The sequence below is a fragment of the Lineus longissimus genome, chromosome 11 (assembly GCF_910592395.1).
Source record: "Lineus longissimus chromosome 11, tnLinLong1.2, whole genome shotgun sequence".
Classification (NCBI taxonomy): Eukaryota; Metazoa; Nemertea; class Pilidiophora; order Heteronemertea; family Lineidae; genus Lineus; species Lineus longissimus.
In genome coordinates this window covers 3638706-3653671 of record NC_088318.1, presented here as the reverse complement: position 1 = coordinate 3653671, position 14966 = coordinate 3638706, and the positions used below count along the sequence as shown (strand labels likewise).

The 14966-nt window shown below is 41.1% G+C and overlaps 1 protein-coding gene across 3 annotated transcripts; it reads left to right on the top strand.

The window, feature by feature from the left end:
- Positions 1-32: 32 nt before the first annotated feature.
- Positions 33-14948, top strand: LOC135496256 (carbonic anhydrase-related protein-like). 3 transcript variants are annotated; one of them, XM_064785487.1, is made up of 9 exons: positions 33-339; positions 6533-6727; positions 8058-8096; positions 8578-8702; positions 9214-9309; positions 10675-10737; positions 11368-11419; positions 12590-12702; positions 13075-14948. In XM_064785487.1, the coding sequence occupies exons 1-9, from the start codon at positions 210-212 to the stop codon at positions 13207-13209; spliced, it is 948 nt and encodes a 315-aa protein (XP_064641557.1). In that variant the 5' UTR covers positions 33-209; the 3' UTR covers positions 13210-14948. The 3 variants fall into 3 exon arrangements, with proteins under 3 accessions (XP_064641557.1, XP_064641559.1, XP_064641558.1); XM_064785488.1 differs by lacking the exon at positions 33-339 and adding an exon at positions 894-988; XM_064785489.1 differs by lacking the exon at positions 13075-14948 and having other exon boundaries at positions 11767-12688.
- Positions 14949-14966: the final 18 nt, after the last annotated feature.

Sequence of the window (14966 nt, the reverse complement as noted above, 5' to 3'; positions counted from 1 at the left end):
TGACGTTGCTAGTTGTGAGTTCCAGTTACGGAGTTGGACTTGGGATCATCCAAGGGTGGCCTTCCACGATAAAATTGCATTAGCCTTTTGGACGGCTGTAGTTTTAGGCGGAGTACAATAATCATCCAAGTTAACCATTGGATACCACTGTTGTTCGTTCGCGGGATCATCGGAAAAGCGGAGATTTCCAGGCTACGGGCATATAGGCCATGGCAATGGAGTATGGCAAGTTAGCTCGGAGCAGGTATCGAACTCTTGAGTACCAGAAGGCCATGTCCTTGGAGTTTGACGAGCATTGGGATGACCAGTGGAAGGCAAACTGGTGTTACGGCGCAGATGGTAAGGTTGGTTGATACTGTCTGTTTCTGAGAGGCACACACTTTGACACGTTTTGCAACTGTTTGTAACTGACATGATTTTTGTTTGTTATTTATCTATTCCTGGCATAGAAATGAGGATTAAAAACAGACATTATACAAAAGAACAGATATCGAAGTTTTTTTTGGATTTCCAAATTCTTAGTCTTCATTAATTTGTGACATATGATTAATCATGTCATTGAATAAAATATATAAAGATGCGAAAATATAGCATGAGAGATGACAATGTATTGCATAATATAGATACACTTGGTAGTAATGATGTATTGTGCTTAATAGATTACATGAATCGTCTATTAAGTCATGACTGCTCTGGGATAGAAAAAGTCCCACCAATGCGGAAGTTATTACCATCATATTAGCGTCAAAGTTATATTTTAGTCATGCCAGTCCTTATCATTACGCTACATGTACATGTACATGTACAGTTTATGCAGGTATATAGTTGCAGTTGACTTCGTTTGTTCGTATGTGCTAGTGTACTTTTTACATGACAAAAACTGTGTGCTTTCGTTCAACTGTAACAGGGTCATTCCTGTCAACAACATCCAGGATTTACATGATGAAGCGGACTAACGCAGTACGGACGTTCGATTTGAAAATAACGGGTAAGGCAAGGTATCAGCCGTGGGAGCCAGATAGTTAGCCACTTAATAGTTTCTACCAGGGCCAAGTTGTTCAAAGCCGAATTAGTTTAGAGACCGCCAATTTTAGTGACCGCTACTAAACTTGGCGGTAACCTTGGGTTTTCGCTAAGACTTGAGATACCGCTATCTTCAAAGCTTGATGTAAACAATGGTCTTCTCTATGGACTCCCAGATGATGTTACAGCACCAATGCAGAAAGTGCAAAACTCAGCAGCAAGACTGATATGTGGCATCAAAAAGCGCGACCACATCACGCCAACTTTTCGGGAATTACATTGGCTCCCAGTCAAGTGCAGGATTCAATTTAAAATTCTCTTGACCTGCTTCAAGGCCAGATGTGGTGTTGCGCCCGCATATCTGTCTTGTCTGCTGCATAATCAGACCAGAGCTCGTCAGACCAGGTCGTCCTCCTCAGAGCTTCTCATTGTCCCACGCTCAAAATCACGTTATGGGGACCGAAGCTTCTCCGTGGCTGCCCCAAAACTTTGGAATAATTTACCATCTGAAATAAGATCAATCCCAACCATCAATTCATTCAAGACCGCTTTAAAATCCTGACTTTTCAAAAAACACTGCGGTATTTAGTAGGAGGTTTTTTTTCCCGCGCTTTGAGCAGGGCGACCTGGAAAGGCGCGTTATAAATATTAAATTGTATTGTAAATTGTATTGTAACTTAGCAGTGCATATCGACAGCTAAGTACATGTATAGGGGGAGCAAACTTGGCGGCACGCTAGGATAGGCCTACATGTATCGGTGGTTTAGCGGCCGCCGATCACTTGGTTTTTCACAATGAACTTGGGGTTAAAATGTCAATTTCCACCTGAACTGGTTAACACAATGAAATCTTGTGATTTAAACTTGAGCCCCTTCTACGATAGCTTTCGGCTTAAATTTCAACCCCTTCTTAACTGGTTCTGAGGTTGAGAGCTTGGGTTTATTATTATTTAAGCCCATCTTAACTGGTTTTGACGTTGAAATGGCAATGACATTAAAATAGCAAGAAATAATGACAGATCATGCTGAAATTGATCCTTCATGATCATACGCTGTAATTGTATCCACAAATCAGTGCATTCGTCCGTGTTTTTATCTAATGATGTACTCTCTGTATGATAAAACAAAAAATCAATCACCGATATATAGATAAATCTATTCATAATCGAATTGATCTGCCACTGGCCAGAATATCGGACACATCCATTGAAAATAGCATTGAGCCCTGCGAAATGAGTTAAATCAAGGATTTCATCTGTTTGCATCTTCACGAGAGATTTGCTCCAATCTTTGCTCCAACTTCAAGCAAGTCGCCCGTGTGCCGGCGGCATGTTATGGAGGTCAAGGTAGTTTTCGAGAACAAGAACGACTTGATTTTCAAATGGCTTTTTGGATGGAGTTTTTCTTGAAGTTATTTGAAAAGAATATCTGGATTGACAACACCTTTTGAATTTGTGAATTAACATTTGAACATTTAAATACGAATAGCCCACTAGCGGGGAAAATGAAGACGTTTTCCTAGCCGTGAAATTAGGCCATGGCTTGGAATACGAATTTGTTGATATCCTGCTATTGCATTATTACCGATTTGATTTTAATTTCATTGACAGATATTGGCTTTCTTAATTATTGACATTTTTAAAATTTACCCTCCAAGAACATTCTCATATACCACAGCGACACCACTTTGAGTTTAAATCGCTCTTGTTCTCGTAGTAAAATTCCTTCTCCTCTCTAATACCTTATGAGAAACCGAGCTCAGTTCATCATAGAACAATCCTGCACAGGGCAAACAAGCGAAAATTGTCATGATTGAACTTCCAGCCCGGGGAACTTGCAGCAACATCGAGCCGTCACTGTAACGTAATTACCTCGCTGATCTTGATGTGTTGGTGCATTCACTTGGGCTTCTTTTCCAACACACTTAATAACGAGTCGAGTGATCTGCGGTACAAGCAGATAAAGTGGTTTTGCGAGTTTAAAGTAGTCAAAACTGTCTCTGAAGCTAAATACTATATTTAGGTATATGCCGTGGAAGAGCCATTTTTTGCGAGGAAACCATTGAGGGACACGAAATTCAGGAATACGAGATGACTCGGAACCTGGACTTGGCACACAATGCCTGAAATAACATTCCACGAAGATGACGTCACTGCAGCTGCTGCCCTCTATTTCCCCATCGCTGAATTACAGGCAATGTCGGACAAACATGCGGTTTCGTAATGGATTCAGGCTTTCTAACTAGGGCAGTTAGATTCAATCTGGCACATGTCCGAGTGTTGGAAATACTACATAATTGTTCTGAATATTTCTCTCTCTGACTCTATGGTATCATTCATGCTAAAAACAATGCAGGGTCAAAGATAATTGACTTTGAAATAAGCTCAAATGCGTAGAAATAAGTGTCGATGTCCGACTGTCACGTGACTAAAACGTCATCAATATCTTATGCAAATGACCTTGTGAGCTATAAGTAGTAACTTCGCGGAATGCTATTCAGGATTTTGATTCTCCGGAATGGCTGATGTATAAAGCAGTGACTTCCCTTCTACTCTCTTTGGTACTACCAAATATATATGTCGAGGAAAGAATATGAAACCAATAAGTCATTTACAAAAAGTCAGCACTTAGTAACAATTTCTGACAACAGGGGACTCTTAACAAATAAATCAGCTCGGTCCTATGACGTTGCTTATATGTAAAGTCAACTGAAATGTATTATACCTGCATGTACTGTACATACGACTTTGTATTGTTTGGTTGTATCTTCTCACAAATTGAACCCGTACTAATTAAGATTACCGCGGGTTCAGCAACATATCCAACAATCTGACGCTGAGATCAGTTCGCTTAATACATATCATAAAATATTCAGATAACTTACAAACTACCGAAAGTGGAAGTGGCAGTTGTCTATGATTAACGTGACAAACGCTACGAAGAAATGTAATTACCTGTCAAACTCACGCCGCTCGGGTCTGATCTAATCATGGATGACATAATCAGTGAAAAATGAACATCAGATGAAATTAGTTTTGGGGAGTTTATTTGACGCCCGGATTTGAGGGCAGACGTTTGGACAGCCCAGTGTGCAAGAATGGTAGTCCCATTTAAAGCACAAATAACTTGACATGATTTCAGTTCATACTACATGTATATCGGAGGCGGTCATACGTCAAATTATTTGTTTTTGCCATGAGCTTTTAAGTACAGAAATACAGCTCAAAGAAGCTCAGGTAAACAAACATACATACATAACTACTAGTATATACATGTACATATGATATAATGATTGATTCTGCCTTTGGGATCATTTAACAAAATCACACGAAAATATCTTATTGATTTAACCATTTCAATGATTGTATCATCATCGGAGTCACATCTTTACCAATAATTGAAATTCTAAAATACCTGGATTTAGAAGCGTGACGAACCGCACTTTACAGTGTAAATGCACTATGCGCAAACGAAGCCTTGTTTTGAATTCAGCTGAAATGTTGGCCAAAACCTCGGCCCTGCCTCGGTTTTTGTCTACATTTTAGCTCCACCCGAGCGGTTTTTGTGAGACAATCAATACCTCCCGTTCGGTATCAATTCCTTAAGCTACATAGCGAGATGTACATGGCACGCACATGTGTTGATATGATGTGCAATTAAGGAGGGAAGTGCCGTGCAGAATCGCTTAACACAAGACACAAATGACTTCATTCTGCGTCGCTCAAAATATTTACCGAGAAGACAGCAATATCCCGTCACCACTATAGCTAGTGTCAGTGGACCAATCATGAAATTTCTTCCGCGATAGTTCATTATGTAACCGACTTGCAGCAGGTGCAAAAGTGCTTGCGGTGGAACCATGATACAGTGTGTTTCAAAAAGGAATCCTCACAATTAAACTTAGATTATTTATCACAAGGTTAGTAGTTTCCTACATGCTGACCGGTCGTACTTTTTCAAGTCAGCAGGGACATTGTGGGAGTTTTTTTGTAGTTTTTTTCATACCCAGTATACTTGCAGTAGCCCTCGGCGGTTGTTGACAATCCGATGACGCGCGAGCTTGTTACATCTCCTTGATGGCTTGTGGTATTCGACTCGATGACTCGACGACGCGATGGCTCGATGACGCGATCGTTGCTATGGATTTTGCTAAAATACGGAATCCCATGATCCTGGTCTCCGGGCTACCGCTGCAACAGCAGAGGTTTTAGCTCGGCCTTCACATACCCAGCTACGGTATGTGGAAGGATGTGCCCCCCCCCCCCCAGCCATGGCCACTGAAGATTGGTCCCCGCGATTGATTTTGATATTTAAAGGACTCGTGGAAGTTTCATAGCACGCAAAATGACCGGAGATTTAATTGACAAACAAGCTTCTAGTGGCCAATGTCAGATGTCATGTGGTAGTCTGTCAAGAATCGGAATTTCGCATAAGTACAGTTTTTTAGACTCAGTCACTCAGTCCCTCTTCTGTCCCTTGACATCTGCCCCCCCCCCCCCCCCCCCCCCAATACATCAGCCCCTATACATGCTTTCCGAAATTGGTGGCTTGCATTGGAACTAACTTTTCCCCCCTTGTCCGTCATTAAAGGCATTCAAGTGTGTTGGTCAACCATGACTATCTCCTTTGTCCCTCCACCACAGGCCTAGTTTCCCCTTATGGCATCACTATTTCGGACACTCAGCGCCCCATTTCTGGAAAGGTGTATAGGACATTTAATATTGCCGTGCTGAACGGATATCCAGAGCCAACCTTGTCTCCAGGAAATCGCGTGTCATTTTAACATTGGAATTTCTGCTCGTAAAGAACCTGGGTAGGAGGTTGATCTGAACCAGCTATATTTAGGTGTATTAGCTGTATTGACGGTAAGATACCAGTGGCTTGTATAGCAACATGGCGCATGGTTTTATCAAAAATGCGAACTTGTAGGAAACGAAAAATGGTCGGATTAGATACGGTGAAAACAGCTGGAAAGGGGTTGGTAATGATCGGTTCTTTTTTATTTTCCTCCACTTATGATTCTATGTATAAATTACAGTCCAAGCAGTGATATTCTTTAAAAAGATTCCAACCGGATCGCGTCATCGAGTCATCGCGTCGTCGAGTCATCGAGTCGAATACCACAAGCCCTCCTTGATGGCGCGGCGCATAATTGGCAGATAGACGCCTGTGGGGGATTAGGAGGATCTAATAGCTTGGTGCGGATTATCTCAAGGGAAGTTCATTGTCAGTGTACGGCCGCAAACAGTAGCATATTTCACACGTCTAATCACACCTTTTTTCTGTAGTCAAGCAACTTGTGAGTCTTTTGATGCTGTGTCCATCAGTGCTATGGGGAGGATGTAGGCAGCGCTTGGGGAAGTGTATAAAAAAACCCCTAAACATCGTACTTGGCAGGACTCAAATGTTTGCTGTTATCCCCCAGAATGCTTCCTTTCACAACACACAAGTTGTTTTCACGTCTGTTCCTGGTTGTTTTAAACACATGTGTATGTCATTCCTTTTTCTAGGTGCTGCAGAGTGGGGTCTGGACTTCCCCGAGGCAAATGGACACAGCCAATCACCGATCAACATAACGTCACGTGAAGCCGTCTACCAATCATCATTGAATGACAATTTACTCACGCTGAACTACATCCTCTGCCGCGAGACAGACGTCTGTAACAACGGAAATTCGCTCATCGTGTATCTAAGATATAAACCAGGTTGGTAATCAGTCGGTGACTGGGCCGATCCATCAAGTTATTAACCAGTGGAAGATTTTCGACCAACAGCTTTGTTTCCTACATCGATTATAAAGTCTTTTTTGAATGTCATTAATTAGTTAATTAAGTCATTGTTTCTTCTCCGAACGTAACTGCTATAGACGAAACCGACGGGAAAGACTTTGATAGATCGCCTGAATTCTTCAGCGATTGATTAGCTAACCACCCAGCTGCAAAATTGGGTGAAATCAAACGGAAGAGAACAGAAAATATTGGAGAGCAATTAAGGTAGTTGCCTCTTAAACGAAGCTAGCTTTTTCCGAGCGGAGTCGTGAATCTTGGTTGCTCCTAATAGATGAATTGCCATCCAGAGATAAACTTGGTTCACTATCTGATTCGAAGCCAGTGTGGTAGAAAAACATGTTCCATGATTGAGTGTCCTGGGGACAATATAACTTTATCATACTATTTGTGTCCTTTATGTGCATGTATTGAATGCCTCGAGTCTCCATTGAAATACACCTTTAACTGTCACCAATAAGTAAGGTAGGACATCTCTCCCAGGGGGACATTAAAACTGTCACACCAGTATGTTTACCAAACGAACCAAGCCGCCCAAATGTAGCGATGTCCAATCGTAGCTGGCTTAGCAAGGAAGATATATTTTATCTCGTTAACTATTTCAGTGACATACACACATTTTCATGAATAGTTCATATCTTCTATCACCGAAGTACGTGCATTTTTATTTGTAACCATCTATCTAGAAACAGGAGCCCAATCTTATTGATTCGATCTGATTGTGACTATAGCTTGCGGCATTTTCTAGTAACCAACACATTGATGACTTCAAACACAAAACAAATTTGCAATACCACACCTGCGCTCGACACCAGCTTCTGGTCTACGCTGATTATTTATTCATTGGACTCCCGGGCTTTCAGCTAAAGAGCAAAGTGGTAAATATCAGTTCGATCTCCAATAAAGGTAACCTGAGCTGAGCTGCAACGATCTATTTTTCTTTCAAAAAAAAGGAAAGGTACATAATGATATGGCATTAGTGTCTTTCCTTTCCCTATAGTACAATGTGGCGCACTTCAATTATTGGGGACTGCCCTCTTTCCAAGAACGGTTCCCCTGATAACATCTACTGACGGTTGAGTTTTTCGGACAACACTATTAGCGGTTTTCCGGAATACGAAAAAACTCTACAGGGTGCATCTTTGTGTTCAAGAGCTCAACAACATTTATTTCTATGAGTGTATTTTAGCCGATATCTGTGTTAGCAGCCATTCCCTATATCATCAAACACATGTTATTCTTCTTTCAGGCGATGCCGGCTTCAGATCCGATGTCACACCAAAATCAAGTAAGTCAGCCAGTTGGCCGTGATCCATCATCATCTGCACACGTTGCGCCGGAGGTCTATCTGGTGGTAATTTAGTGCCCCGAAACGACCATTAGCAATATCAAGCCAGTCTATATGTTAGCTCGTCTTAGGGTAATGGTGGACTCAGAATAGCTCTCTCATAGATTCTTTCTATAGGGTGTCTACTTGAGGTCGGTGAAATACTGCTTCTTCTTTGGAGTTGGGGTTTAGATATCCCTAAACTCTAACAGTTTATGTGGTGGCTAAGGGACGTGAAACCAGCTTCTGGACGCGACCTTTATCAGTTTATGCGGAGGATTTGGGTATACTGTTATATGACAATGACAAAAAATGGCACTTGACAGCTTCTTGTCCCACATCTTCAGTTATGGCTACACTTAAGCTTCTAAGATCGATAGTTTTGCAACTATACTGACATGATGACACCTTTATAAAGTTATACATATACCTTATTTTACAGCACTAAGCGGAGGTCCCTTGCCTGTGGGTCACGAGTACGAGCTTGCCGAGATTCGGTTCCACTGGGGACGGGAGGATGTGAGAGGGTCCGAGCACACTGTCAACTGTAAGGCTTTTCCCATGGAGGTAAGGGACATAATACTCAGCGACAACAGCCGCCCGTTTGCGCGACTCTTTCCTTAACTGACAAGAAATGTCAGAATTGTCACTCTGACGAATCTAGTTAAAACAGCAGGTGTTGTGAGTAAATAGACCTTAACTAGCTGTTGATATTCCCAACTCGCAGGTGTCTGAGCCATCATTTGCAGAAATTGAAATGATTATTTCGGATGATATGGCACGTACAACTATCATCTGAAATCAGGAAGGTGTGATACAGAACGAAGACAAAAAACTCAACAAAAACTGGTGTCCTTACATATAATAGAGAGGGTATTCTTGAAATATAGAGAGATGTCCGCTGAGAGAGGCGCCACTGTTCATCGGATTATCCAACTCGTTGGATGACAGCGGTAAGTGTAATTTCACCACGAAGTTGTAATACAATTGAATGGCCCCTTACGAGATATGCTTGACGCCATTTTCTATACTACTGTTCGATAAAATATTTGTACCAGCCATGCATCTTTACTTTCAGCTTCATCTTATACACTACAACACCACACTGTATGAGTCTTTAGAGCAAGCTTTGGGGAAGCCTGATGGTGTCTCGATCATTGCCATCTTCATACAGGTAAATGTACTCTTGAAGGGGTACGCCGTTCGTTAAATATTTGAAATTTGTAATCGAATTCGATGATTTCCAATAGCGTAAATACGTTGGCCTACTGAATATAGAATTCCACATTGACAGATATACAAATATTATAAACATCAAGTTTCAGCGAATTCGTATGCACAATAACTGCACTACGGCTTGTATTCATACGTTTTTATTTTCCTGAACCACCAGTAATTACGAACGGTGTATCCCTTAAATTAAAGTAAAGTTTATTCAGCTTCTGAAAATAATTGAGGTAATTTTTAAATGACAGTCTCTCTTGAAAATGAAAATCTGAAAAGCCTCCCTAAATCACCGTTTTATGCGAACTTAATTTGGCAACCATCAAACACTTGACTCTTTGATAGATCGTCTTCACCCGATCAATATATTCCGTGAACGCCAGAATGTCAAATTGAGAAACAAGGGTGAGTAATTAATTGGCCACTTAACTCTGGGAGGAAGATTGATGAAAAGACAGGTTGATCGGGAGAGTGTTCGGTTATAATCAGGGGTCTACTGTGGCAATCGCGGCGATTAGATTCTTGGCCATACATGTAGTTGTGATAAAATGATTGATCTTGGTTCCCTTCTACGTGATGAGGTGTTTAGGGGAAGAAGTGAGATCCTCCATTTGCTTGAAATGCCACAAATGTCACCGTCGGGAATCGATTGAGCCTGCTCCATTTGTCTTAATCGAGGTACAAGGATATTTTGAGAGATGATAATATGATTGAAGCATCTATCAAATTTCATAAGATTAAATGATGTTGGAGGGTTAACTGCTAGCAAAACCACTTCTCACTGATAACTCCTTAGAAAATTTAAAGCAAGCATCACATCTTGACATCATCCGGAGGACTAAATCGATTTCTGAATATCGCCCAACACACCAGCGCATGAATAAAAATTACAATCGCGGTGCGGCAGTTTGTTTTCTATTGACACAGCCGACATCAAAGAGTTGTAAACGGTTTATTAACCTTAACTCTGTGTGATTTAAGTATCTGGCTTCGAGGTGGTTTCTTGTATACGAAGGGGTTCTTTGTCGCAATTGCTGTTGATGAAATGGGAATGGTAGATGGTTGTTGTAGATGTTTGCTTGAAGCGAAGACCGGTCCTTAAAATGCTCATCAGTTTTAGATAAAGGTCTGTTCCAACTCTATAGCCGACTTTCACCGACATTGGAATAATTTTGATGCAAGTTGACTCGGCAAAAACTGATCACATATACCGATGTAGTGGAAACAGCTTATAAGGCTGTCGAAAAAGAATTGATGGGTGGGTTTAATTCGGGTCACATGAAGGTTATTGTAGTTTCTATTATTCATTCTTCAGGTGGGACGAGAACATTCTGGTCTGAAGCTCCTGACAGATAATTTTGAAGACGTTCAACACAAGGTCAGTATTCACCGTGAATCCGTTCTGATCGTAGCGCAAAAAGGTTGTACATCTGTTCAGCAAACCATCATTTTTGTATCGAATCTTTTTTATAACCCAAATATAGACCAAAATCAGTCCCCCGAACACAATTTGCTCGAATGTGTTTGTGTGGCTCAGTCAAATGTTCAACATTCCTGCCCGTGGCACTAAATATACCCATAGAATTGCATCTCTTATTTCAATATTGAACAACCCGGGTGAACAGAGCTCGCTGGCGCGGAAGGTTTTACAGTTATCCAGTAATATCTGTGAATGACGGCATGCAGTACGAGTTTGAGGTCCTTGGTTACTTTCTGCGCTGTGAAAGTAAATTTCCCACTAAGCAGAACAGACATGTTGTGGCGTCTCCTTCACCAACCGAAGGTCTCCTTTAAAGCAATGAAAAGCGCCACGCATACTCAATATCTATTGATAAGATTTCATTCTGAGGAAACCAGGGTTTAGCTGGTTCTTTGGTCTGCTTACTTAACGTGACCTTCACCCTCTCTCAGTAAACAGCCTACTATGATCTACTGTTACTTGCTTTTACTTATATACTTACCTTGATCCAGAATCACTTTTCAAATCAAATCAATCCGCTCTTTACAGGGCCGTCAGAAGACACTCTCGACGGCATTTAATCCCAACTGCTTACTCCCAGGTAAGACTTTAATGTCCGTCGCCCAGGTGGCTAATTTAACGCCAGGCTAGCGTATTCGATTACTGCGACAAACTTCAAACGTCATGATGATCGACGCAGGGTTTCTCATACGCCCATGGCATTTGAACCTATTTTGGTGGCTGCTGTATATTTGAATTTTACGCTGGAGATGTTACTTAGTATTCGATTTTTGGAAATAAGCCGAGAATTTGTGGGATCAACCATCTTACCCTGTTTTGTATCAGATTGCAAAGAGAGTTGCATTGACTTCCTTTAATTCTGCTAACAGATTAGGAGGCGTAATGCCATGTTGAATCCTCTCACACATTTCTTGCTGCACTTAGCAGCGTTTCCAACACCTCTTCCTGACGTAAAAGGATCACCAAAAATCGAAGTGTTATTTTCAGAAAATCTAAGGTGTTAGAAGTCAGCTACAAAAGTTTTTGAGATACCCAAATGTGTATTGGGCATGTGGAGTTGGAGGCACATGGATCAGTTCCAATTGGGACCGTCCTGTCGGTTTTGTACAAGATTGCAAAAAGTTTTGAATAGACCTGTTATAATTCTGCAAGCATCTTATGAAGCGTAATGCCTTATAGAATCCTCTCACACATTTCTTGCTGTACTTTGCAGCGTTTCCAACACCTCTTCCTGACGAAAAAGGATCACCAAATATCAAAGTGTTATTTTCAGAAAGTCTAAAGGTTTAGAAGTCGAGATAGAAATTTTTTCGAGATATCCAAATGCGTATTGGGGATATGGAGTTGGAGGTACATGGATCAGTTCCAATTGGGACCATCTTGCCCATTTTGTACCTGATTGCAAAACGTGTTGCGTTGACTTTCTACAATTCTGTTAGCACCTTTGGAACTGTAAAACTATCGAGAAACCCTTCATACTCTTCTTGCTGCACTTTGAAGCATTTCTAATACCTCTTCCTGACGAAAAAGGATTACTGAAATTTTGGATGTTTCTTATTCTAAGGGGCTCAAAATCGGAGGTTCTTTAGAAAGTGCCAGTGGGAGATGCGGACTTAGCAGGACCGCACTCAAAGCTCCAACGGAGATCGGAAAATGGCAGTACTAATACACAGTGTTCGTTGCATGCAAAAAAGCCCCTGCAGACTAAAAGCCATTACTAAAATCACCATTTCCCTGATTTCACTTTCAGATCCGATGTTACGTGACTTCTGGACGTACCGAGGTTCTCTGACCATACCGCCGTGTAGTGAGAACGTGACGTGGATTATATTCCGCTATCCCCTGACTATTTCACACCCTCAGGTACGTATGAAAGTCATCGTGGCAAGAATTATTGCGGTTACGATAAGTGGCCCGCAAACTAGCGACTTGTCGCTGCGACCTGTGATCATGATCGTATGTGACAAAAACGTCCTCACGGCGGTGGTCGTCATCGCAGGTGCCCTTGACCAATGCATACGATATCGCGTCAAATCGCATTCGGTGGAAACCTGAGTAGAGCAGATATGTGTGGCACTACTTTCACTTTCACTTTCGCTTCAACGCGAAATCGTATGCATTTTACAATTTCTAAAGGCAACGACCATGCAAATTACAAATATGGGCTCTCAGTTTAATAAAGGACCTCAGATTTAACGTAGTTCTTGCTCACTTGTTCTGACATTCATTTTGCAGATTGAAGAATTTCGTCGTTTGCGGACTCACCATAAGGGAGAGCAACCAGTTTACGGCGAAGATGGCGCACTTGTTGACAACTTCCGGCCGACGCAGAGGCTGAATGATCGAGTAATCCACGCCTCGTTTCAATGATGCAGCGGATGGGTTTTCTTGAGGTTGGAATAAATTGGAAATAATTCTAATTGAAGATTACTACAATGTATGCGCGATGACAGTGACACTCCAATTCTCTCCGACATATCAGAGAGTGTGCTGGCTTTTGAGCATCCCTTCCAATGGTCAGCTTGCAGATTTTTGAGAGTGTTTATGCTGGTGATAGTCTAACTTTCATCCAGCCGACTAGTGCATTGTCTCCAATGGTTCAACGACTTCAATTGAGCACTTCGTGAGGCTCTCAGCATCCACTTGATGTCACGGTACAGAAAAAGGATCTATATATATTTTGTAATTTTAAATTAATTATTAGCTGTTGTTTTTTTCCGGTATTTTGAACGGTCAAGCGCTAATACGACGTACCGTTCGAATGACATGGTTGCTTATCCTTGGGTTGGCTCTTTTATGCGAGCCAATGGTGCAGTGTCTCCCTCCCTCATCCCGGAATTGAAATTTAGGAAACTCGTTGAATTGCTTTAGTTTTGTTCAGTGTTTCAGTAGTTCTGTTTTGTTTTAATTTCGGTTTTCATTAATCTTTTGTTCCTCGTAATTCTTTACCATAATTCGAATCGGATTTCCTTTCAATTAGTTTTCATAAGGATTTGATTGCTCTTCATTTTATTCTATATTGCAAGCGTGGCGAACGCATGTTGTTCTGACAATGTCTGAATATTCATGCATAGTGTCACCAGAATTTACGAAGAAGGTCGTGTTTCAAAAATCACAAGGGCAGTTAACGGTTAATTTAAACGTATTTCAGGACAAAGGCTCAATTCTTCTATTTCCTACATATGGTCGCTTGTATCCCCGACCATCCCCCTCCTTCTATGCTTGATCAGAGATTGTTTGATGATATTAAGCTCCGTTCCTTCCGTCACATGGCTATACTAATCGCTCTCACGAGAACATGGGTGTGGCAGGGTTGTTTAACGTTATGCGGAAGCTGAAGACTTGGTCGACATTTATACGATCTCTCAGTGACATCTCGTGAGTGATTTATAAATAATCGAAGCGATTTCGCTGCGTGAAATCCTGGCCCGTCGCTATGTCGAGGATGAACTATCAAAATATTGTAAAATAACATATAAAAAGCTCTCCTATTGACATACTGGCGTTATGCTTCAATGAACAGGGCATGAAAGTTACATGTTCAAAATGATAAGGTACTCATTTTTTTGTTTCTCATCAGAATTCCTCGTAGTGCCCTCGAAAAATCTGATCCACGATTTTGCAAAATCGTCACATACAAATTTAACTGTTTCTTTTGTGTCTCGCTAAGCTTTAAAATTGATATGGTCCATCACACTCCAGTTACATTTGTTTCAGCCAAGCTTCATAATGAATATGATCTATTACTCTACCCTTTCTTTGGTCTTTCGATAAGCTTCATAATGAATATGATCTATTACTCTACCCTTCCTTTGGTCTTTCGATAAGCTTCATAATGAATATGATCTATTACTCTACCCTTTCTTTGGTCTTTCGATAAGCTTCATCGCCCTACTGTGTTTTCTTTTGTTACGCGCCCAGCTACAAAATGGATATGTTGTAAAGTGGCATTCCATTCATAACTGTCCCTGATTGGTGGAGTTCTTTAAATCATTTTTGTAATCTGATAATCGAAGTGCGGGAAAAGAAAAAGTTAGAAATGTTGTATTTTTCTGTGTAAATTATATTTCGCTACTGTAGAACCGAAGCTGTTAATCGTTGATTTGAATAAAGCGTTTATATTTAAA

Excerpts from the sequence above, each read along its gene's own strand:
- LOC135496256 (XM_064785487.1), top strand. The coding sequence starts at position 210 with ATGGCAATGGAGTATGGCAAGTTAGCTCGGAGCAGGTATCGAACTCTT. Across the intron at positions 8,097-8,577 it reads CGATGTCACACCAAAATCAA|CACTAAGCGGAGGTCCCTTG; the intron begins GTAAGTCAGCCA and ends CTTATTTTACAG. Across the intron at positions 12,703-13,074 it reads TGACTATTTCACACCCTCAG|ATTGAAGAATTTCGTCGTTT; the intron begins GTACGTATGAAA and ends TTCATTTTGCAG.